General features: G+C 38.3%; 1 protein-coding gene across 1 annotated transcript in view; it reads left to right on the forward strand.

Moving 5' to 3' along the window:
• NEK10 (NIMA related kinase 10) overlaps window positions 1-24,857 on the forward strand; it is a 117,843-nt gene that overhangs the window by 21,037 nt on the left and 71,949 nt on the right. The window contains exons 17-25 of the mRNA XM_030007826.2: window positions 1,773-1,850; window positions 4,744-4,808; window positions 6,185-6,287; window positions 6,399-6,527; window positions 7,074-7,211; window positions 8,574-8,619; window positions 9,245-9,366; window positions 9,567-9,669; window positions 22,886-22,961. Of these exons, the coding sequence (XP_029863686.1) occupies window positions 1,773-1,850; window positions 4,744-4,808; window positions 6,185-6,287; window positions 6,399-6,527; window positions 7,074-7,211; window positions 8,574-8,619; window positions 9,245-9,366; window positions 9,567-9,669; window positions 22,886-22,961 (860 nt within the window). The remainder of the gene's footprint in view (window positions 1-1,772; window positions 1,851-4,743; window positions 4,809-6,184; window positions 6,288-6,398; window positions 6,528-7,073; window positions 7,212-8,573; window positions 8,620-9,244; window positions 9,367-9,566; window positions 9,670-22,885; window positions 22,962-24,857) is intronic.

Here is a 24,857-nt window from a genome sequence, read left to right on the forward strand (position 1 = left end):
TGCATTTTAAAATGTAATATTTAAATCAGCTGGAATCTGTGGTTCTGAAAACCATTCTTAAAATCCCTGGTACATATTCCAGACATAGTCAAAGACACAAATATTTAGGACAGTAATACCAGCTAAAAGGTGTATCAGCTTTTATGCTCTAAATGTTAAGTCAGTGATCAAAGCCTTCAAGTTAGCTTAAAACCCAACTGAGGTATTCCTAGAGGAAATGAGAGAACAAAGAGCCTTAAATAGAACCAGGAAAGAAGTTCATGTGTATTTCAAAACTATTGGTTAAGAAGAAAGGAATGGAAGTAAGTCTAGAAAAAAATATTTTCTATGTATCTTAAGCATTAAAATCATCAATAAACCATACTGATTTAGACAACTTTTTATCTGAACAATGTAACTGCATACATTTCAGGCTGAATCTGGTTTCATCAAAACAAAATATCGCTTATTGAAATTGTATGTATTTTGAAAACAGTGTAACTCCTGTAGAACTTGGGAAATAAAAGGCTGATTTTAACAGAGTTTTCTGCATTGCTCTAGCAGTGCACGGTAACCGTGCTGTCAGTAAATTGCTTAAAAATTGATGGGATGATATGTAGGCTGGGAAAAGGTGTTTCAGGCTTAACTTCCTCCCCCACTCATCCTGTTAAAAGACAATGACCTCTCCCTTTGTCAGAATACCAGCCAGTGTCCCCCTTTCAGATCAGGACATAGCTTCAAGCAAGTTCAGTTCAACTGAAGTTCCACCCTACAATAGCCTCTTTCATTTTAAATCCTACTTCTTTCTCTGTACTAATATAACTTTGAGAGTTGCATAGCGAACAAGATGAAGGAACTCATTTAGGTTAAAAACAGATAGAGGAAGAAAATTTGCAGCTCTTTCAGTTACATACTGAGAAAGTCAATCTAAGTGACCTCTAAAGGTTTATCTAATTCAGTGGCAAAGGACGCTTGGTTGAGGCAGTTGAGAACCATTTGCTTCTGCTGTAGCTGCCCTCTAGCTCTGTCCATCCTGTGTCCTTGTCTTAATTTACAGCCTTGGTAGCAGTCTGCAGCAATTGTGGTAGCAGGCCAGAATGTGTTTCGGACTCAATGGCTCTACGGCACAGCCTAAAACAGTAGCTCAACTCTACCTTCATGAACGGTTTAAGAAAACATGTTAGGAACTGCAGCAGAGCCTCTGCAGAGCTGACACATATTCCCTTCAACTCTGCTAGAGAGGAGAGTAGTCTCCAACAGGGAGCTTGTCAAGTAACTGGGAGCAGGACTGTAACTAAATCTACCAGTGGCCATCTGTCAAACCAATATGATGGATATATTAATGGAGGACACATGGTTATATAAAAAATGGAAGGTGAAATACAGTGTGGTTTTCACAAAATTCTACTGAAGGCACAGATGTACTGCTCAGGCTATCACTTCTGGTGTTTCTCCAGTTTGTATTTATTGTGACTGGATTTTTGGTTCCTGACAATTCAAAATATGCACATGGTGACAGGGTATCTGTTGCTGCAATTTCCTTCACCTCTAGAGATAGAAGCATTGCTTCGTTATCTGTTCACAAGCTCTCTTTGTGGTATCAGTTTAAATGTAATGATGATTTAATGCTTATATACATTTAAGTCATTTTAGCTTATAATTTAGGTATGCAGTAGGATGTTGAGAACTTGTCAGTTGGTATTAGCTTCTGATATATCTGCAGTAAAATTTTTTTTTATTTGTGGTTTCTATGCAAAAGGGTGCTATTAATATTGACCTTTCTCTGTTTCCAGGCAAATGGAATATATACAATAGCAAAGCTGATTTTACCAAACAAAGAAAGGAATGCTGAAAAAACTAGTTTATTACAGGTAACTCCCTTTATTATTATTGCACATTGAAAGCCCCAAACAGTCCCTGAGAATTTTTTATGATTTTAAAGTTTATTTTAAATGTGCAGTAAAAAAATCTTACTTAAAGGGGAAAAAAAAATCCCACGAAAACAAAACTAGGAATAACAAATGGCCCAGGAACTAAAAGTTAAATAGTGACTCAATTTCTGGTGTTCTGTTCTGATCTGCTTTGTTTCTGGCACCTCATATAGTGTAAAGGAAAGTGAATATTTTTCTTGTGATAATCTTTCCTCCACTTTTTCAGGCTGCCCAGCATCAGATCATCTTTTTAGTGTCTTGGTCTTCATTGACACTCACTGTAGATTTGACACTGTACTAATAATACCTGTTTCTTTCTGGAGCATCTTACTGTGGCTGTTAAATGAAATACAGGAACACATCACATGAGGTAGAGCAAATCTAGATGTAGGATAAATATAGAGCTAATAAGTGTAGAATGGCTCTTGGTTTTGCATGTCAATACCCCCATAAATATACTGGTTTGAGTCAACTTAGCCTAAAAGTTATCAGTAGTAATTAATTATCTGGTAGCTCTTCTCCAGCATCTATGAAATGGTGTTGATGTCTCTCTAAGCTATAGGAAGGTAGCGACCTGGGGTTCAGGGATGAACAGAACTGCTGCTGCTCCAGTTGCCCTTCTGTGGGCAAGTGTGAGGTGATCCTTAGCACAGTTGAATGCAGTCAGGATCCTGCCTCTCACCTGGTCTCTGTCCTGGCATAGCACACCACTAACATGGCTACATAGCTACTCAACTATCTAATCAGGTAAGACGTGCCCAAATAGCAAGGGAAGGCATTTACACACACAAAAAAATTCATTGTAGTGTCATCTTTCTCATTGCAGTTCTAGATTAGGGTTGGAGTGCAGATTCAATGCAGTAGGTCCCTTTCTTCTGCAATGAGGTTTTGTAGTGCACTTCAGTTAAATCAGCTTACGAATGAGATAAATAAAAATCTTCCTAGAGAGTATATAAAACTAACATGGAGTCTAATGCTCAGTACAGTTGCTTCACACAACTGTAAGGACCTTAATTTATGCCCACCGAGATTTTTAGATTCCAGCCAAATGTGTTGGAAATAACTCAGAAGAGATACTAAGCAACTGTAGTTGGGTTAAACATGAAGCTATGTGAATTAATAATGGACTTAATGATCACATATGAAAACTAACTGTTTCAGGCAAACAGCAAGAAGTATTTTTGTATGAAACCTTGTTCAGATTCTCACATCGCTATCTGTATTGACTTTATCATTGCTACTGCTATGCAATACAGTTGCAGCTATTGGAATACCCTTTTTGAATTTCATAGGCATTTTTCTCAGAATTCTTGCAGTGCAATTCTGGTTTCTTTACTGCTCCATTGTCTGTGTTTTCAACAATTAAATTTTCAGCTTCTTTCTACCATATTACCTTAGTGATCTTACTGCATTGCTTCAAGGGTGGCAGTGATATCAGCCATTTATTCTGCATATGTACCATATATAAAAATCATGCCTTAATTGAAGCATATCACAAATGTTTAATATTAATCTCACAATACTGCTGTGAGAAAGACAAATATTATTGCCATTTAAAATACATATTTATCACATTATTAATCTGTTATCATGTCCCTTCACTGATGGGCTTTCTGCAGTAAGATCTATATATAGTCTCTAAAATGAAAAACTTTCAAGGTAGCAACTATGGCCCAGCCGGTCTGGGTTATTTTGTACAGCTAACTTGTGATTCTCAGTGGAATGGTAGACATCATAATATACCATCCTTCTCCTGGGATGGGGAGTTTACTTTGGACTAAAACCAAACATCTGTAAAAGAGACAGCTTTTTTAGCAGCATTAACATACATTCCTTTTCTGTAAAATTTCAAGTATCCTGCTTCCTTCAAAAGTAGCATTTGGACTTTAATTCTTCATTTAATGCATTTTCTATATATTGAAAGATTTGTTTTTAACATGGAGATTAATTCTGCAGTTATCACTAAGACACAGTTACCATTGCCTAAATAGGGATTATCACACTGGACTGTAGTAGTGTTTTAGTCACTGATGCAATAAAGGAATTCTAAATTATGTTAAAAGCATTTACTATTTGCATTGTTTCAGATATCAATACCTGATTTCCCTTTGGCTTACTTTATACAGTCATCTTTGTTTGGTGAACCTTATATGTGCCATATTATTGACTCTTGATAAATGGAATTAAAGATGAGCTGCATAAAAACATACATATTAACTACCTGCCAGTGGCTGTTTTAAAAATAAACTTTCTTCAGTAGGGATCATATCGAAACTAAGGTACATAAAGATAGAAACTGAGGTACATAAAGGTCTCTGTAAATAAGATGAACTTAGTATTAAAAAACAAATGTTGAACGTTCTCTCTTTCTCACTTTTCTTTCTTGTCACCTGTTAGAACATATGGTGTTCCACACAGCATTTTTCAGAAAAAATGGATAATGCTGTTTCTACTGCATCATTACAAAACCACTGATTACATTTACCTTTTTCAGCATTGGAGAAGAAAGCAGGTCTCAAGTCTTGGGCTATCTGCAAATAAAAAGAGATGATTAAGACTTAGATGTTCCTCAGGGTGTGCTATAGCTATAGTCACCCACTTTTTTTTTTACGTTTTTTTTTCCTCCCTAAATGGGCCTGCCTACTTTTAAAATACAGGAGGAACTTAATATATTTTTACTCTCTTCATTATCAGGTTAATAACATAATCCGTCTAGTCATTTAAGTACAAAGTTTACCAACGTGTAAAGTCAAAGGGAATCCTTGATGTTTATCAGTGACTTTTCCATTTGTGTATAAATTTGTCATTAATTTAAGTATTTTTCCTGCTGTAGTGCTATGCTTTCAGAGCCCTGAGATTTCTCTTCAGTATGGAAAGAAATCGACATATCTTTAAAAGGTATGTTAACAAAATGTTTTGTGAAACTCCTTTAAGATAGCTTTCAAAATTCATCACTCCAGTTGGAAAGGCATGTTTTTTAAATGTCATTTATTTTCAACAGTAAGAAATAGTAACGGGCAACTTCTGTCCTGTGCACAGCTACAGATAGCCATTCCTGCATTGCACCAGTGCCAGCCTACAAGATTTAGATGTTCAGTATGGGGACTTCTATTGTATGTATGCCAGAGAACCTAGCTCTGTAGGTGCTCCTTCCTCCCTCATGAATCAACGTTTTAAATATGTTGAGGACAGATTTAGTACTGTTGGAGATAAACCATACTTTTATCCTGAAGATTAGCAGTTGCAAGTTACAGCCCTGGGAGCAGTAAATTTTTTCTCTGAGCCCTCCAGTCTTTCACATGGGAATGACTTTGCGTCAAGCTGGTTTACTTAGGAATGTTGCTGAAAGGTTTGGATCAATAAGGAGAAAATGTCTTTACTCAATTACCCATTTTCACTAGCAAGATGGCAGTTTCACCAGATTGGCTACAAAGGCTGTGTAAAACCTAACAGTTTGATTGGTGGGATTAGGATAGTAATCATACTGCCTAGAAGGTCTGCCTGTCAATAGTGTTTCAGTATGATTTTATTCTGTATCGTAAATTACTGGAATTCTAAATATAACTTTTGCCTTATTTTTACTTTTAAAAAGTGGATTTTGTACTGAAAGGGCCCCAGTTAGTAATGAATGTTCATGGTTTGTGTCAAGTTTTGAAAGTGGTAAATCTGTACTGATTTCGTATTTTTCCAAATGCCTTAGTTTTCTGTAGTTCTACTTCTGCCAGAACTTTAAAAAGAAACAAACCTTCAGTTAAGCATGTCACTAATCAAATATTGCCTACTATCTGTTAGCTTTTGCTTTTCTCAATCCTTTTCATCTTTTAGAGTGGACTTCTTGGACAAAAATTCTAAGATGGGTGTAATGATTCTTTAAGTGCAGACAAATGTTAATCCTATCACTTAATGCATTACAAGAAGGAACTCAGATAAAGTGACAACAAGCATAATATAAAGTACTATAAGAAAAAAAACCAGGAATATTACTGGAAACTCAGGAGGTGCATTGACTTTAAAGGGGCTTATACTTGTTTGGAGAACTGGCATTTACATTAATACCCAACCAATGCAGGCTGAAGTCTGACTTTTGAAAGGTCCTTTAACTCCTATATATGTAATGTTACAGGGTTAATATCTGAATAGATTAGTAAAAAGTAAGTGTATAATTTAGAAGGTTCTAAAGTAAGTTGTAGTAAGAAACAGTGAAAAGTCTCTGCTGTATATTAATAGCTACTGTACACTGTTTCTAAAATATATCAAAATTTAAACCTTTGTAGACTTTTCCCTACTGACTTGTTTGAAATCTTCATTGATATTGGACATTATGTGCGTGATATCAGTGCTTATGAACAGTTGGTATCAAAGCTAAATTTATTAAAGGTAAGTAAAAACCTTTATAGCTTGAAGAAGCTGTATTCTTTGCACATTCTTAGCACAAGAAAGGCATGAAATATTTTATGTTTATTTATTTGTCATTTAATGTATAACCAGGAGGATGAATTGAAGCAAATTGCTGAAAATATTGAGAGCATGAATCAGAATAAGGCACCTACAAAACTTATAGGCAATTATGCAATTTTAGAGCACCTTGGCAGTGGAGCTTTTGGAAGCGTATATAAGGTAAACTTCCCTTTTAGTATTAATGTACAGGTTTGAGGGGAGGCTTCATGAAGAGGCTGTAATACCTCTTCTAGGCACTACCATCCTTTGAATTTCAGTAGGGGAATGCAGGTACGAAAAGGCCTTTATGGATCTGGGCTTGTTAGTATTTACTGTGATTTTGTTCGTCCCCTCTTGTATTTATAAGATTGACCAGTGTATCTCTTAGGTTTCCTACTTTTACTTTAAACACGAAGAGCATTTCTGTCTGTTGCAAAGGCTAATGAATCTGTGTAAACCCAGAGAAATTCAAGCACGTTTTATTTGAAAAGCAACACTGGGCACAGATAATGTTACTTCAAACACTGTGATAAGTTCAGCAGTGTACTGCTGACCTGTATTGTGGGACTCCAGTTCTTTTGGCTAATCACAGCATACACAGAAAAAGCTATGATTATAACTGTTGTGAGACAGGTTTGGACTCTGATAACTAATCTGGTAGCCATAATAATATCCATTCTATCCACATCCTGTATTAATTTTACAAGGGTTTTATCTTTTTCATAGGTCAGAAAACATAACGGACAACATCTCTTGGCAATGAAAGAAGTCAATTTACACAATCCAGCATTTGGAAAGGACAAAAAAGACAGAGACAGCAGTGTAAAGAGCATTGTCTCTGAATTAACCATCATCAAAGAGCAGGTATGTCTCATGGACTCCAGTTTCATGTGTGGGCATTCTGCTGTTAGCATTATTAACTGTGAATTCTCATATAGAAAGCTGCCTGGCAGAAAGGGACCTGGGGGTGTTGGTCGACACACGCCTGAATATGAGCCAGCAGTGTGCCCAGGTGGCCAAGAAGACCAATAGCATCCTGGCTTGTATCAGTGGCCAGCAGGACTAGGGAAGCAATTGTCCCTCTGTACTTGGCACTGGTGAGACTGCACCTCGAATACTCTGTTCAGTTTTGGGCCCCTCACTGCAAGAAAGACGTTGAGGTGCTGGAGTGTGTCCAAAGAAGGGCAATGAAGCTGGTGAGCAGCCTGGAGTGCAAGTCTTATGAAGAGTGGCTGAGGGAACTGGGTTTGTTTAGCCTGGAGAAGAGGAGGCTCAGGGGAGACCTTATCGCTCTCTACAGCTACCTGAAAGGAGGCTGTAGCAAGGTGGGTGTCAGCCTCTTCTCCCAAGTAATGAGCAATAGGACAAGAGGAAGTGGCCTCAAGCTGCACCAGGGGAGGTTTAGATTGAATATTAGGAAAAATTTCTTCACCAAAAGGGTTGTCAAGCATTGGAACAGGCTGCCCAGGGAAGTGGTTGAGTCACCATCCCTGCAGGTATTTAAAACACATGTAGATGTGGCGCTTAGGAACATGGTTTAGTGATGGCCTTTGCAGTGCTATGTTAATGGTTGGACTCCATGATCTTAAAGGTCTTTTCCAACATAAATGATTCTATGATTCTGTATAGCAGGGCTTCCAGCTGCTGTTACTATTTTTGTCCGATCAGTACAATATTGGCCCCTTTTACCTGAATGCTGCCAATATTGAAAACCTTCTTACTGTAGTGTTAGCAGCAGTGCAAATGCTTGTCACTAAAGATTCTTACTTTCTGTGTTGGCAGTATTTGAACTTTTTTCAGGGATTCTGTAAATTAAGATTGTGAGAGAAAACTGATGAGTCTTTGTTCCATTTAATGAATTCTTGGGTTTAGAGTAGAGTGAGAAGGTAGTCTTTTTTGTAATTGAAAATTAAAAAACCAGACTGATCATTAGTGTTCTTAGGCTAAGAAAGCCAATACTTTGATGCAGGTGTAATTGCCTGTCTTCAAACTTCATTTACTCCCTTTCAATTAAGGGGAGAGTGGATAGGAATCATGCTGTATTTTCCTCCTGGTTGCTCTAGTAATGTGCAACACTTCTCTGTGTTTGGGGTAGCAGTGAAGGTCTACTGCACTGCAGTTTGTAAGTAGGTTTGTGGAATCCTTCCTTCCAATGTGTAACTAAACATAAATCCTGCGCCATCAGTTTAACTATTCTAAACATCTACATTTCTTTCCTCATTGTAGCTTTATCATCCAAATGTTGTACGGTATTATAAAACCTTCTTGGAAAGTAAGTATAAATGCAGAGAATTAACACATTGTACATAATGAAGAAATAGAAATATATAATAAAACTGCTTGGAAGGAGTGTGTCAAATTTGAGCAATAAATGGTAATATTTTCTTCAAGAACTGCTACAGTTCAGACAGGCTTATATTCCTTTAAAATTGAAAAAATGGTGAGAAATAATATTTATATTTGTTTATCTATCAGTAAAACTAGGTGCAATGTAAACATGTAGAAAGCATCATTCTCATCCTATAGAGTTAAAGATCCAAAATTTACAACTGGAATACTAAGTAGGAAGAAAAGCTATAGTGACTAGTAGAATGAATGATATAGATTGCTCAGCTGTATTGTCTTAATTTTCTTTTTTATAAAGAGTTAGCTACATACACCTGTCTGCTGAGTGATTATCAGGCAGTGAATTCCTTACAGTTTCTGTGATATAAATTGAGGAAAAAATGGAATAACAAGGAATAGAACTATGATTAAAATGTATTTGTCTGTACAAATAAATTTTTAAAAAGTAAAAAAATAACAGCTTTTAAAATGTATTTTAACCTCAAATACTCTATTTTCAAATGCCTTCTGTATAAATGTAATGTTCTATTAATTCATTTTCTTTCATGTAGATGACAGATTATACATAGTCATGGAACTCATAGAGGGAGTGCCATTGGAAGAACACTTTCACTCTTTGAAAGAAAAGCAACAACATTTTACAGAAGAAAGAATATGGTATATATTTATCCAAGTAAGGGTGTTTCTCTTTTTTTTGTTACTAGGACTTTCCTGCATGTAATTAGTAGCACCATTTATGTTTGTTAGGCTAATAAATGACAAAGTAATGCTTATTATATCAGGCACTAATATCAGATATGAATTTAATTTTACATGCCTTTATTTAGGTTGTAGTTAAGAATCTTTGTAAGGTTCTTTCTGTTTGTTTTTAAGCTTTGTCTAGCTCTTCGTTATTTGCATAAAGAGAAAAGGATTGTTCATCGAGATCTCACTCCAAACAATGTCATGCTGGGGGATAAAGACAAAGTTACAATTAGTAAGTTGAACTACTTTACTTGAAGAGAATTTCCCATGATTACATGAGTAGAATTTCTTTACTGAAATGGAGGAGCTGATTTGGCCCTATAAAAATTAAACCATAGTTACGCTTCAAGGCTTGTTTTTATTTAAATCAGCAAGAATATTGAGATAACCAGATTAGGTAACAAGTGCTAATGAGCATACAAACTATAACAGTCATCTGTTCTATTCCAATTCTACCATGCAATTGTATAGTATCCATCAGTTGTTCCCAGTGATCAGCTGCAGTGAGGTGATGTTTGTCTGAACCTGTAGTACTGAATATTCTTGATGTATACTTCTATAATCTCCACAGTGTGGAGGAAGGAGCCTAGGCAGGTTTCAGAATAGGCTTTGAAAGCAGTATATGTGTGAACAGTATAAATATGACAAAGTTTTACTCTGAGTGAATTAATACAACCAGGTACACACAGCAAGCCTTACAGGCAGTTCAGCGCTGCATGCTTTCTTACTGCTCATGACACAGAACTAAATAAACAATTTAAATACTGCAGAAATGTTGTGAGAAGTCTTTATGCAAAAATCAATATCTTCTTTAAAAATAACAGGGAAGTGTAGACATATGCACACACCCAACCACAAAACACTCAGCTATAATAGGCAAATATATTTAGCAACTGTTGTTTTATAGTAAATGTTTATACCTGATGATGTACAGACTTAAATTCATTCATTATTAAGTTGTATGTGCTAAAAAACTATGATTCTTAGTAATGATACAGTTTTGAAAGAAAGTGATTTAATGGAGCATTTATCCCTGAGTGATGAAAAATATTCAGAATATTATTGTAAAGTAAAGTATCATATAGTTGTATTTTATGTCGACATACTGCCACAGAGGGGCACTCTTGTCTTGATTTAACACCTTTGCCTTATCTCTGGTCCAATCTAGATAAAAAGAAGTGTAAATGTACTTTCAAATGTAAGCTCAAAATTGCCCTTGAAAAGCATTTATATTTCTGTCAAAGATTTACAGGAGTGGAGGAAAATTGGAAGAACTGAAACTTATTTTGACCATTTCTACGGTGATTGGTTTGAAACTATTGCAGTATTTAAATAAACACTTTATTTAGTACTTTCATTAGTACCAGCGTACATTGAATTTTCAGAGGGAGCTGAAGACCTTTTACCTATTACTTCTGAATTTCACTGAGCCTTGTTGTTTTACAACCTTAATGAAATTAAGAATAATTTACTTTTGTCTGATGATACTAAATATGTACAGTATTGGTGCATGCTGTGGTATTATGCCTAACTCATACAGTCCATGTATGCCAAAGACTGGAGCATTTGCAATCTTCATAATTATATCTCCCAGTATTTGTGGACAGGTGTACTATCCATTTGAGAATTTCAAGTGGTTCTAGATGAAAGTTAATACAAAATGTCAGATGAAGGTGGAAGCGTATGCTCAAATATTGAGAAATCTTAAATCTGTCTCTGCAGTGAATTTAACCTGTCAGCTTTTGTAAAAGGAGAAGGTCTGCTCTAAGATCTACTCAGAACTGTAGTTCTGTGTTTACAAGCTGCACAGTCATCCTAAAGAGAGAGTTCAATTTTCTGGAGTCTTTCAAATCTCAAAACTGTCCAAAACTTGTCTTGATCTAACTAGAATAATATTCCTGTGGACTACCTGTGAAGCAGTGTTGTGTGACTACGTAATAAAGATATGGCGTCCAATGGTCCAAATTATTTTGCTTTATAAAAGAAGCTTGTATACCTTATAATACTGTTTTTTTTTCTTTTCCTTCATCAGTCCTTCTGGAAACAGTAACTCTTGTTAATCTTTTGCTATGACAATATAACAAAGGCAGCTTATTCCGCTGTAACTAATGTTCTTCAAATATGTTGTCTTTAAAGAGATGCCTTAGTTTCAGACTCTCATGGTAGATTTTGATTTAAAAAAAAAAAAAAAAAAAAGAGAATAAAGTGAGCAATACACTGGAGCAATGTGCTTCTATAGGCTAAGACTTTCATTCTGTACTGTGCATGGCTATGCAGCGGCCCCAACAATGAACTGCTTTAAGAAAGTTCTGGGACCCACAGGTAGGTGTTTCTCACCATGTATGTGAGAACTGAGCCACTTACATTCCAAATTCCATGAACACCTCTCATACAGTTTCTGAGTTTACGTTGGTTGGAAAGGAAAGGAGTGCATAGTGTGGGAGAGCACTGTCAGCACAGAAAAAAAATAAACCTGCTGAAGAATTATGCTTGCTTGTCATGCATTCATGGAGAAATGTTCTACAGGTGGCTCTTGTAGAACAATTCCAGCAGAACTTGGTAGGCAGGGACCTACAGTGAAAGGTGGCTGAAAGCTAGAATTCATACAGGCAGAGAAATCTGCAACCAGTCTGGCACAATGTAAGATTAAGTGATGAGGGATCTTTTCTAGAGATGGTCTCTGAATATCATCTCTAGGTTTTACTGAAAAAAGAATACCTGAGGTAATAATAGGAAGAATTTCTGAATCTGTATAGTCACACTGTATTTTCTTTTTCTTAAATACTGAGTGTGATTAGACGCTATCCTTATCCAGGTCTTTGTTTACTGTTTAGTTTTTAACCTTATTCAAGATACAAATGAAAGTCCTAAGCCCAGGAGGTGCTTCATTCTAATGTAAAGATTATATAACTCCCTTTGTGTTTCCCATGACATCTTTTACATGTCAATTAAATCTGAATTATCCCAGTGTTTTTCAGGCTCTTTTAAGTTGTTGCATACGGAACCAGACGTTTACAATCTGATCCTAGCCAGGCTAGTGGTGATATAAGATCTCTGTTTCTGACTGTAGAGAACTTTAAGCATACTGTTGTTACATAGTCTCTGGAACTGCCCACCCTACTCATTTGCTCTGTTTCATCTCTGACATAAATTTGATAGGAAGGGGGCCATAACTACCATCTCTTATGTTGGTACAGCATTTAATTGTAATTGGTTGAGCTACAAATGCTACGAAAATATAAATACTAAATCATGATAACCTGCGATTTCATAAAACATCTCATTCTAAATCGATAGAATAGTGTTACTGAAACTGTGTATCTCTGGTCAGGTTGAATGTCTGATTGATAATTTCTGACACACTCAAAAAGGTAGAATTTTAGGCACAGCCTGAATCAAAGTTGTTTTGTATAGGGTTTTAGAGATTCATTGAACCAATATTATCTGTGGCTCTCAGGTTAATCTACCCAGCCTTTTTATATAAGTCATTGAGAAGTTACAGTTTTCTGAATTGGAAATGTGTATCTGCTTTTATTGCAGCTATATTTTACTGCAGCTGTATTTTGTTTCTAGCACAGCATATTTCTGTCTAGAGCTCCATAGCTGCATCTGTTTGCAGGACAAAATAGAAGACTCTGTAGATCATCACTTTTCCTCAGTGTCATCTAGTTGCAGCAAGGTTTAGATTTTGATGGTCAAAGAGGGCTGGCCATATGGAATCACTTTGACTCCTTTCAGGTCTGATATCAAGGAGAACTGTGAAGGGTTCCGTATGCTCTTTTGAGTGGCATGCTCTGTTTAATGTTTATTACACATTATGGAATAGCAGTAGAAGGGATCTGTATGGAACTGAAACCTAGGATTATATAGCAGCAGAATACTAGTTTTGAGACAACTCACCCATCTGATATACTTCTAATCATAGCAGGCAGCCATGAAGTGTCAGAGTGGTTAAGCGAATGAGACTTGAAAAGTTCAAGTAGTTGCTGGATGCTGGAGAAAAGCTACCTGTTAATTTTGTAATTCAGAATACTTGCTTGAGTGCACTTTTTATAAGACCTATTGGCTCTTGATTCTGTCCCATGCCCAGAGAAGCAGTGGCCCTGAGGTAAAGTGGATGTAACTAGCGTCTGTTGTGTGTTAGTCACTATGTTTTGCAGTCACTTGGATCAGTGCTAGTTTTTTTGCAGATTATATGGCTCATTTAACCAGTCTTCATTATCAGAATTGCTGCGCTTCATACTAAGATTCAAGGAAATGCTTGTACTACTTTATTTTCAAAGCTTCCAAAATAGGCTGAGTGGAGTTTCCCACTTGGTTTGCATACACACTGTAAATCAAACATTCTGGACACTATTGGTGGATTAATAGCGCAATCACATATCTCTACAAATCTCAGTTTTAGATGTGGATCAGTGCTAATGTTCTTAGTGCAGAAGTTACAAGCGTCACAAAACTGACAGAGTAGAGTGAGTTTATGAAGCATTTATATTAGGACACAGAAAGGAGAATGATAGAATAGCTAGAACGTGTATTTGGGAATGATGAGAAATTAATTCTGTTCCCATCCTATTGATGGAAAAGAGTAGAATAAGTATGTACTACTGGTGATTAAATTGCAAATTATCTTGATTTTGAATATGCTTTTAAGGAAAATAAAGTTATATTTTTGTCTTCCAGATCACTGTTACTCAGTAAGTTGCTGACAAATTTCTTGATTACAGTTGCAAACTTGCTGAAGAAAAGCAAAGTGATTTTGTCTCATCCTGAGCCTTTCAGGGTAGAAGAAGAAACTGTTCAATAAGGACATAGAGAAAATCTGACCTGAGTAGGTCTGAAGTTCACACATGTAGTGAATTTGATACTTCATTCATCCTCTTTTTTTTGCTTTGCTTTTGGTCTTTGTGTGCATATTTGATTTTAGGAAAAAAAAAATGGCATTTTCAAATAGGGTTCAAATATAAATTAAGACAACAACTACGAGATCAGTGTTGTTACGATGTAGCATCTGGAAAATCTTCCTCTTGTTTTTACTGTAGAAGATCAATCTACTAGGTGAAATATTTATGAAATAAAATGGCAAATGAAAAAGCAGATTCTGTCAATAAAAAGAGAAAAAAACATTGCAGATAACTAAAATGCTCATTTAAAGAGACTGCTAAGATTCAGAAAGCTTTTTTAATTCAGCTATTATGAAAGTTGAAGAGATCATTCTGTAGGAGGTTCAGATACTAGTCAGGTCAGCCTACTCATTTTTTTGTAGTTCTCTCTTGCCTTCGTGCCCTCTTCCCTAGCATGTTAATGTTTTCTGAAACAATCTTACTTCATTATCACTTACTCTGCTACCCTAAACACAATGTAAACAAGTGAAAACAAGTGAAGAAGGGTGTTTCAGAATCTAAAGGATTATGACTACATCATTTTGTGTTAATTTTTCTTCCTATTTGAGGACTGTCTGTGAGAGACTGAAAGAGTTAATGTCTCAAACATTGTGGTGGGGCAAGTTCTGCTTAAAGACAAACCCTGCACAGCAAGGAACCAAGGTGAAAAGCCCATCAGCTCAGACATCAGCAACAGGAGGGGCAGGGCGTGCTGGAGGGTGCGCAGCTCCCTGTTCCGATAAGCTGTTCTGATACAAAGATCAAACAATGGCCATGTCTGCGGGGAAGGAGAAGTTACTCCCCAAACGACCCCCAAACCCAAAGGCTCACAAACTGCTCATTAACCTGACAAGTTTGGGTGCCTGCCCGAAGGAGGGGCAAGGATGATAAAAGTACACAAACTGAAGTCCCGGGTGTGCAAGCCCACCGGGACTGGACCCGTCAGCTGACTGGACACCTCGGCTGACTGAACCAACGCTGGACCCAGGACTGGTGAAATCTTTCTCTCTTCTTTTTTCTCTCTCTGTCTTCTTCTCTCTTTCCTTTTCCTTTTCCACAATACCTACACCTCATCCGTTTCAAGATATAAACCGTTGACCAAGTCTGAGACTAAGAGTAGATCCAGCCGCCCCTAGAGCCTTCTCTGAGGAGGAGTCTGGAAAGCAAGGGGTCCTGCTCTGAACCTCGTGACTCAACAGGAGGGATCTCCTTATTCCCTGAAGCAATGTATATGGTTACACGGTTTACAGAAGTGGTCCTATGCCAATTCCTGTTGTGAGAAACCATGCTACCTACTACCACGCCTCCCCAGTTCAGTTTGCTTCTGTCATGAATAAAATCTTTAACTGATCGTTTGGTGTCGTTTCACCTTAATTTAGCGCGAGGGAATTTCGAATTAAACACGACTCCCTGGTCTGTCCAGTCTGGGTCGTGACACTGTCTTGCATGGTTGTTTGACTATTTTTTAATGAATTTAAAAAAAATAATTAAAATAACATTTAGTTTTCTAGGTTTTTGATATACAGAGGCTTAATGTTTACAGTACAAAATCTAGTTGGATATAATAATACCATGGAGGGATACGAGTATTGGTATTGAATTGCTGGTGAAATTGCATGTCTAGTCATAGTTTATAAAGATCCATCTAATGGTGAAAGTTTGTTAATTTTTTATTGTCTTTCAACTGACTTAAAAAGAATCTTCATCTTCAGTGAAGGATGCCAAGCTTCCAACCATTAGAGAAATTAGCTGTAAAGAAATTATGTCACTTGAGGTTGCACAGTAGACAAAGCACCAAAAACTATTACCATGGAAATTTAATTTTAGAAAACTTGTTTGCTAGATTGGTGAATCTACCATTCCCCTTAGTTTACAAACTCTCATGTATTATGACGGTACAATAAATTGTAGTGGTGATATGCATGTAATTCACGTGAACATGAAAAAATTAAAGTAGTGTTTAAAACTGGAAAAAATATCATTTTTCCAAAGTTACATGTGCAGGTGAAAACAACTGTTATTTTGCAGAAACGGACAACTCTTTTTTTTTGGGCAGGTAGATGGATCTTTCCACTGGTGTCGTTAAAGCTCCAACACCGCTTCTTCCTGGAAATGTGTAATCCACTAGCATTTTGGGTTTTCTTCAGCTGTACTACAAAATTAACCATTGTTTGTTTTATGTTTGGTCCAAAAAGGGTAATTTTTACTTTTCAGGAAGGTGGGACAATCTAACAGTCAAAATGAGGGGGTTTGTTGTTTTAGGGGGATGAGGGAGTTGTCTCTTTAATGCCAATTTTATTCCTGCATTGCTGTCCTGGGTTTGGTTGGGATAGAGTAAATTTTCCTCTTAGCACCCCGACTGCCAGTGCTGGGCTGGATGTTCAAAGGGAGGGTCTCCTCTACACATCATGCAACTGATGCCACGTGGAGTAAGTGGGTTGCATTGATCACACAACGAGCTTACATAGGAAACCCCTATCACCCAGGAATTTTGGAAGTGATCACAGACTGGCCAGAAGGCAAAGATTTTGAAATATCGCCAGAGGAGGAGGTGACGTGCTGAAGAGGCCCAACTGTATAATAAACTGTCAGAAAATGAGAGGCAATATGCCCTGTTCTCTGATGGGTCCTGTCGCATTATGGGAAAGCATCGGAGGTGGAAGGCTGCTGTATGGAGTCCTACACGACAAGTTGCAGGAGCCGCTGAAGGAGAAGGTGAATCGAGTCAATTTGTGGAAGTGAAAGCCATTCAGCTGGCTTTAGATGTTGCTGAAAGAGAAAAGTGGCCAGTGCTCTATCTCTATACTGACTCATGGATGGTGGCAAATGCCCTGTGGGGATGGTTACAGCAATGGAAGCAGAGCAACTGGCAGCGCAGAGGCAAACCCATCTGGGCTGCTTCACTGTGGCAAGATATTGCTGTTCAGCTAGAGAATCTGGTTGTAAAAGTATGTCACATAGATGCTCACGTACCCAAGAGTCGGGCCACTGAAGAACATTAAAACAACCAACAGGTAGATCAGGCTGCCAAGTTTGAAGTGGCTCAGGTGGATCTGGACTGGCAATGTAAGGGTGAGCTATTTTTAGCTTGGTGGGCCCATGATGCTTCAGGTCATCAGGGAAGAGATGCAACATATAGATGGGCACGTGATCGAGTGGACTTGGCCATGGACTCTATCATGCAGGTTATCCATGAATGTGAAATGTGCTGCAATTAAGCAAGCCAAGCGGTTAAAGCCCCTGTGGTATGGAGGGCGATGGCTGAAATTATAAATATGGGGAGGCCTGGCAAATTGACTGTATCACACTCCCACAAACCCGCCAAGGCAAGTGCCATGTGCTTACAATGGTGGAAGCAACCACCGGATGGCTGGAAACATACCCTGTGCCCCATGCCACCACCCAGAACACTATCCTGGGCCTTGAAGAACAAGTTTTATGGCAACACGGCAACCCAGAAAGAACTGAGTCGGACAACGGGACTCACTTCCAAAACAACCTTATAGACACCTGGGCTAAAGATCATGGCGTTGAGTGGGTGTATCATATCCCCTATCATGCACCAGTCTCTGGGAAAATCAAACGATACAAGGGATTGCTAAAAACTACACTGAGAGCAATGGCGGGGGTGGGACTTTCAAACATTGGGATACACATTTAGCAAAAGCCACCTGGTTGGTTAATACTAGAGGATCTGCCAATCAGGCTGGCCCTGCCCAACCAAGACTTCCACATACTGTAGAAGGAGAGAAAGTCCCTGTAGTGCGCATGAAGGGTATGTTAGGGAAGACAGTCTGGGTTAGTCCTGCCTCAGGCAGAGACAAACCCATCCGCGGGATTGCTTTTGCTCAAGGACCTAGGTGCACTTGGTGTGTGATGCGGCAGGATGGGGAATTTTGATGTGTACCTCAAGGAGGTTTGTTTTTGGGAGAGAATAGCCAGTGAATTAGGGTGTGTGATGTTAATTTCTAAATAACCTGCCACTGTATATCATCATGTCTATAGTGGCTATATGCCTTATCAAGGGTATTGCAGTAAGAATTACCCAAATGACTGAAGGATGGACTTTGAAACCAAGCGAAGTGCAGCAGTGATGGAACTTGAACTGGTACCCAGCAATTTCCTCAAGATTGACATCTTCAACCCACAGACCATGTGCATGGGTTGCGCCAAATACAACAGCCGCAAGTTCCGGAGGCAGCATGCAACAATCCACCACACGCCATCTCTCCTACCCTGAAGGACTGTTACAACAGATGGAGCCCCGAAGTCATGGATTAAATAAAATTGTTGGTCACGTTAGAGGGATGGCCCCTAGACTAAGGGAATGCTATTCATATGTGTGGGTGTACATATATATATAAAAAAAAGACAGGGAAAGTGGTGGTGATTAATTGGAAAGTGTAGGATCAGGGCATGATGTGGATGGTTTAGAATAAGGGGTGGATAATGTCCTGGGTTCGGTTGGAATAGAGTTAATTTTCACAGAAAGCTGGGAGGGGGCACAGCCAGGACAGCTGACCTGAACTAGCCAAGGGGCTGTTTGATACCATGCGGCATCATGCTCAGTATATAACTGGGGAGTGGGCTGGGAGGAGACTTTCTCTCTTGGGGTGGGAAGTGGCAGACCGTCGGGTTCTGGCTGGTGAGCAGTTGCACTGTGCATCGCTCATTTTGTATGTTCTTTTATTAGCACCAGTGTTGTTGTTGTAACTTCTCTCATTGTGTTGTCACAGTAAACTGTCCTTATCTCAACCCACAAGGTTCTATTTTTTTTTTTTTCTTTTTTTTTTTTCTTCCTCCTTTCTGATTCTCCTCCCCATCCCACCGGAGTGGAGACAGGGCGGAGTGAGCGAGCACCTGTGTGGTGCTTTGTTGCTGGGTAGGTTTAAACCATGACAATTGAAAAACTGTAGAGGGCAACAAGTGGTAGATAATTAAATGAATTTAGGACTGCAATATCAGGTCTGGGGCTAGATTAAAGCAACATGAAACTAGCCTAGAAAAAGTGAGCTAAACTCATCAAGACACAAGTGCCAGATGAGCTGGTTTCCAGAGACAGTGCAAGAGAGGGGCAGGACTGGTCTTTTTTAGGGCAGAGGGTTACTAGCTCATCTTTCTCATAGAATCTTGCTCTGAATCACTAAGATGGGTTTATAATTTCCCCTTTGGATGGACTGATGCAGCATGCACTTCTGCATCCTGGTGTTGGCGGTGGCAGGATGGCCTGCCTGCCCTCTCCCTTCCTCCTGTTTTGTGCTATCTCTTTGCCTTTGATCTTACCAGCCTTTGTTTTGGTTCATCTAATTTACTGGTTTACAAAGCTTTCACTTTCTCTAAGGGCTTTGCTTTTCCATTTTTCTTTGGCTACCTTTATTCTACTGATACTTATCATGATATTGTCAGCATTGATATAGTTCCTTCCAGCAAGTACTCAACACTTCTGTTAATTGGTAGGTTGCTTTTTTGTGTGAGAATGGAAGCTGTAGGAAAATACTTGGAAGCTGTAAGTTTTGTATTTCGTTCTGAAATTGGTGAGACTTGCGGTCAGGTGCATCTGCATTCACCCAAATATGTGTGAATTGGTTAGGTCTAGCTTCTGAGGAAGGGCCTGTTCTTATACTTAAGAGCTATGTCTTAATGCTTGGTGTACCACTGGATGGATTAACTGTAGTAAATCGAGATGGTTCAGGAAGAATAATTCCTTTAATAAGTAGGATTTTGAATTTTAGAAGTGACTGGTAAGATCATAAGAATCACTAGATCAGATCAGAGATTTATGTAGCTCACTCTCTGTGCTAAAAGCTGACACTTGGGTAAAGTTCATAAGAAGTTGAGCAAGTACTGAGTATCTTTCTCTCACAGTTCTGTTCCAGCTTCTAAAAGACATACTGCTATGGTGTTAAGGTGTTTCAGGAAATTGCCAAATATGAATTGTTGCAATGGGTCCTCATTAGTCAAGCCTCAGTTCACAGCTGAAACAATGAATACCAGTTAATAAGGGTCATCTTTATATTTGGTTATATCTTCATTTAATGGTATGGGAGGCAGGCCTCTTGCAGTTCTCAGAAATTATTTCGTTTGTTTGTTAGTTATTGTAGCACCTTTTGGCATCAAATACCAAATAAAGAATCCTGGAATATTAAAAGTTGTAGACCAGTTTATAAGCTGCAGACAGATGCCTAAATAAATTAAAAGAAGCAATTTCACTAGTTCGATGCAGTTCAACATTTGCCAGTTCCTTTTCATTCAATTCTGTATTATAGGCTTGAAAAAGCTAAGAAAAAGCATTTATGTTTAAAGCTGATTGTCCTGTGCTTTACATTCCTTAGCTCTGGCAGCACCAGTTGTATTTAGGAGCTTCTTGCTGGTGTCAAGATGGTTTAGCAGAATTTGGAAAATGTTATTGCCTGTGAAACAGGTTTTTTTCCCTCTGTTTCTGAGGACCCAAGCCTAAAAGGAAGAAACTATATTTACTCTATCTGGCTGATTTTTCACTTGCTTTCTTTTTTCCAGATAATCACTAATGTTGTATTAAAACAATGTACTACTACCAGAACCAAGATGTCCAGCTCTCCACTTTCCTTTCCTAAATCTTTCAAGTAATGTCTTAATACTCCTTCTCCATAGAATATTATGTGAAGGATTCCAAAGGAGGGAATTTAGAATGATTCATCCCAGTTAATTCAGGGAAGTATCAACATTGCAAAAACCTCTGGTCCTTTTGGGATTAATATTCCCTGGAGTGAACTGCCTGCAGGCTGTCTTAACTCAAGGGCAAAAGGGAAGCTTCTGAGTAATCCTGTTACTTTAGCATTCTTTCTTTCTTTTGAATATTTTATTCAAAGAAAAATGATCTGTGGCCTAGGTACGTAGGTTTGGCCTTCTTTCTTAGAGGCTCTTTCTGAATAAGAGATCTACTCCTTTTCAGACCCTTGAGGTTCTCACTGAGCAAGAGCCAGCAGAAACTAATTTTTCTCACCTGTGTTTCTTCTGATCTGCAGCTTTTTTTGATGAGTAGAAACATTTTGAACTAAAATGTTTATGAACTATCTCACTGTAAAAAAAATTGGAATAGGAATGCTGTGGGCTCCGTCCCAGTAGAAGAGGAGCCTTAAAATATTTTAAACGGTATTATTTACCACACCAACCTTCCCAATTCTGAAGTAGTATTACAATACAAAATTAATTAACAGACTTAAACAAGTACAATGATTTTCTATTGCTCTCTGTCCTTGGAGTTAATAAAGTGCAATGTATCTTAGCTGCATTGTTGTGTTGAGGCAGCAGTAGAGTATTGAATTGAAAAAAATAAACTTCAACTGTTAGCACAGAATTTAGATTAAAAATATAAAATCTAAAGACTGTGTGACAATTTTGTGAAAGACTACCTGATAATTACACAAAAGGCACTTATATTAACATAATTGCATGATCATCTAAATCTACAGCTTTTGTCACAAGGGAAGGCTAAGATTCACCATTATTTCTTACCAAAAGCAATCTTTGAACATGAACTATTCAGATATTACAACCCCCTGTACTCGTTTGAAATTAAATTTCTGAGAAAGTCCACTCTTGCTAGCTATCATAATTTGAAAGAAAGTGAAATAATTACTAACTTCATTACATTATTTTTTCCATTAATTTGGGCATTAGATCACTGCTTATTAGATACTTGGCATTGTCATACAGTTTATTAGAATATATTAATAGAAACCTGAAACTGGTCACATAGTTTGGATTGAAAGCATCAGAGGTGCGTTTATAATATTTTTGAAGCTGGTAGGCCTGATTCAAACATAAGTTGTTGATTAATGTGGAGTGTTGTGGTTTAACCCCAGCCAGCAACTAAGCACCATGCAGCCGCTTGCTCACTCCCCACCCCCCCAGTGGGATGGGGGAGAATACTGGGAAAAGAAGTAAAACTCATGGGTTGAGATAAGAACCGTTTAATAGAACAGAAAAGAAGAAACTAATAATGATAATGATAACACTAATAAAATGACAACAGTAATAATAAAAGGATTGGAATGTACAAATGATGCACAGTGCAATTGCTCACCACCCGCTGATCGATGCCCAATTAGTCCCTGAGCGGTGATCCCCCCACCCCCACTCCCCCCAGTTTATACACTAGATGTGACGTCACATGGTATGGAATACCCCTTTGGCCAGTTTGGGTCAGGTGCCCTGGCTGTGTCCCCTCCCAACTTCTTGTGCCCCTCCAGCCTTCTCGCTGGCTGGGCATGAGAAGCTGAAAAATCCTTGACTTGAGACTAAACATTACTTAGCAACAACTGAGAACATCAGTGTTATCAACATTCTTCTCATACTGAACTCAAAACATAGCACCGTACCAGCTACTAGGAAGACAATTAACTCTCTCAGCTGAAACCAGGATATGGAGATAGGAAGATAATATTGTCCAGTACTGCGAAATGTAAAAGATAAAAAAACTCCCAAACCTCCTTTCCACCCTCCCCCAACTTTTCAGCTGTTCTGAACCAGCATGGATTGTCGTGCAGAGAGGGTGGTTATTGACATGTGAATCTTTTTTTATTGTAGCTGACTTTGGGCTTGCAAAGCAAAAGCAAGAAAACAGCAAACTTGCATCAGTAGTGGGAACCATTCTGTACTCATGGTAAGTACTCGTTCGTACAATATTCAGTACAGTGACTTCCATCTTCATGGTTAATTTTTTGGAGCAGACAGGCAAATTACAATGGAGTAAGGAGCAAGGTGCAAGTTACCCACACACAGCTACTCTGCAGTAGTTGGTTGCCTGCCTATTTTGCTGTTGCGTGTTCTTGCACATGGCGTTTACTGTGGGTTAAGTTGGTGCAAAAATGATGTAACTGTGGTTGTGTAGTAACTTACTCATCTATCTATATCCTTATAGATAAAGAAATGTGTTTTCAAGTTATAAAAAGATCTATGTAAACAATGTAAATTAATTTTAATGGCTTTTAATGTAATTGTGACTTCAATGTTCAGTTACGTTGTATATATGCACAACTTACCTTCTGAAAAATATTTGAAATTGGTCCTAGTGGATTTGTTTTGGACCAGTAGGCATTTGGTTTTCATAATTGAACTGAAAAAATATTTGCTGAAGTTTGACATTTTCAATGGTGGAAAAGCATGACACACGTTGTTTGCAATTTAAGCTTAGTAAACGCATAAATGACTGCTCTAAAATTTTGCCTTGGACAATACATTATTCAGTCTGTTGAATGAGCTGCAGTTTCCTTTGGCATCCCATTTGTAAGCAAGCCAAAGTGAAGAACCATATTGCGTTAAATTGCGGTACCAATATAGCTACCTAAGCTCCTAGATTACTACTGACTTGTGTTATTTTTTTCTCGAGAGCATGGAATAGAACGCATTTCCTGTCCAAAAGGTTCCCCACAATATGTAAACAGTATACGTAATTGAGAGTATATGCATGTCAGATTCTCTCAAACAAAAGTAATTTTGGGCAGGACAGAGTATTGATTTTTGTGTTGCATGATGTATAAATAACAAACATGCCTGTTAATTGAGGTTACTGTATTGCGAACATAAGGTAGCAAATGTACTCTGGGTAAAAATCTAAATTGTAGAAAGCACAAGCTCAGTATTCATCTAATAGCAGTTGATGGGTTCTAGGCCTCCCATTTAAGCTGAGAGTTTCTATTGATTGAAATGCTAACATCAGAAATCAATTAAGGAATTGCTAATTTGTGCCACAGTTCTGGATCTCTCTCTTCATTTGCAAAATTATTGGTTAAGCTTTGCCTACCCTAACTACTGCTTTATTAAGGAAATATGTTTACAGTACGTTCAGCTGAAGTGTTGCAGATCTAAATATTCCTTATTGCTGCATGGGCTTGTTCCAGCTTCTTTGCAACACCTTTGTACATACAGCTGCTGTTCCCTCTCTTCAGAGTCACTCTGTCGCTTCTGCTCATTGTACAGCTTTCTAAGGTCAGAAGTTGGTTTTCTTTTATGGACTTCTGGTGCTCTTGCTTCCACTACTATAAATTGCCAGTTGTAGCTCCTGTAAATGACCAGGTGATCCACCTCATGGATGAGAGAAAGGCTGTGGATGTTGTCTACCTGGACTTCAGTAAGGCCTTTGACAGTCTCTCATGGCATACTCCTTGAGAAGCTGGTGTCTCGTGGCTTGGACAAGTGTACTCTTCTTTGCTGGGTGAAAAACTGGCTGGATGGCCGAGCACAGAGGGTTGTGGTCAATGGGGTTAAATCCAATTGGCGGCGGGTCACAAGTAGTATTCCCTCAGGGATCTTTATCAATGATCTGGACCAGGGGATCGAGTGCACCCTCAGTCAGTTTGCGGATGACACCAAGTTGGGGGGCAGGGTTGATCTGCTCGAGGGTAGGAAGGCTCTACAGAGGGATCTGGACATGCTGGATCGATGGGCTGAGGCCAATCGTATGAAGTTCAACAAGACCAAGTGCCGGACCCTGCACTTTTGTCACAGCAACCCCATGCAGTGCTGCAGACTTGGGGAAGAGCAGCTGGAAAGCTGCCCA

The sequence above is a fragment of the Aquila chrysaetos genome, chromosome 3, assembly GCF_900496995.4.
Source record: "Aquila chrysaetos chrysaetos chromosome 3, bAquChr1.4, whole genome shotgun sequence".
Classification (NCBI taxonomy): Eukaryota; Metazoa; Chordata; class Aves; order Accipitriformes; family Accipitridae; genus Aquila; species Aquila chrysaetos.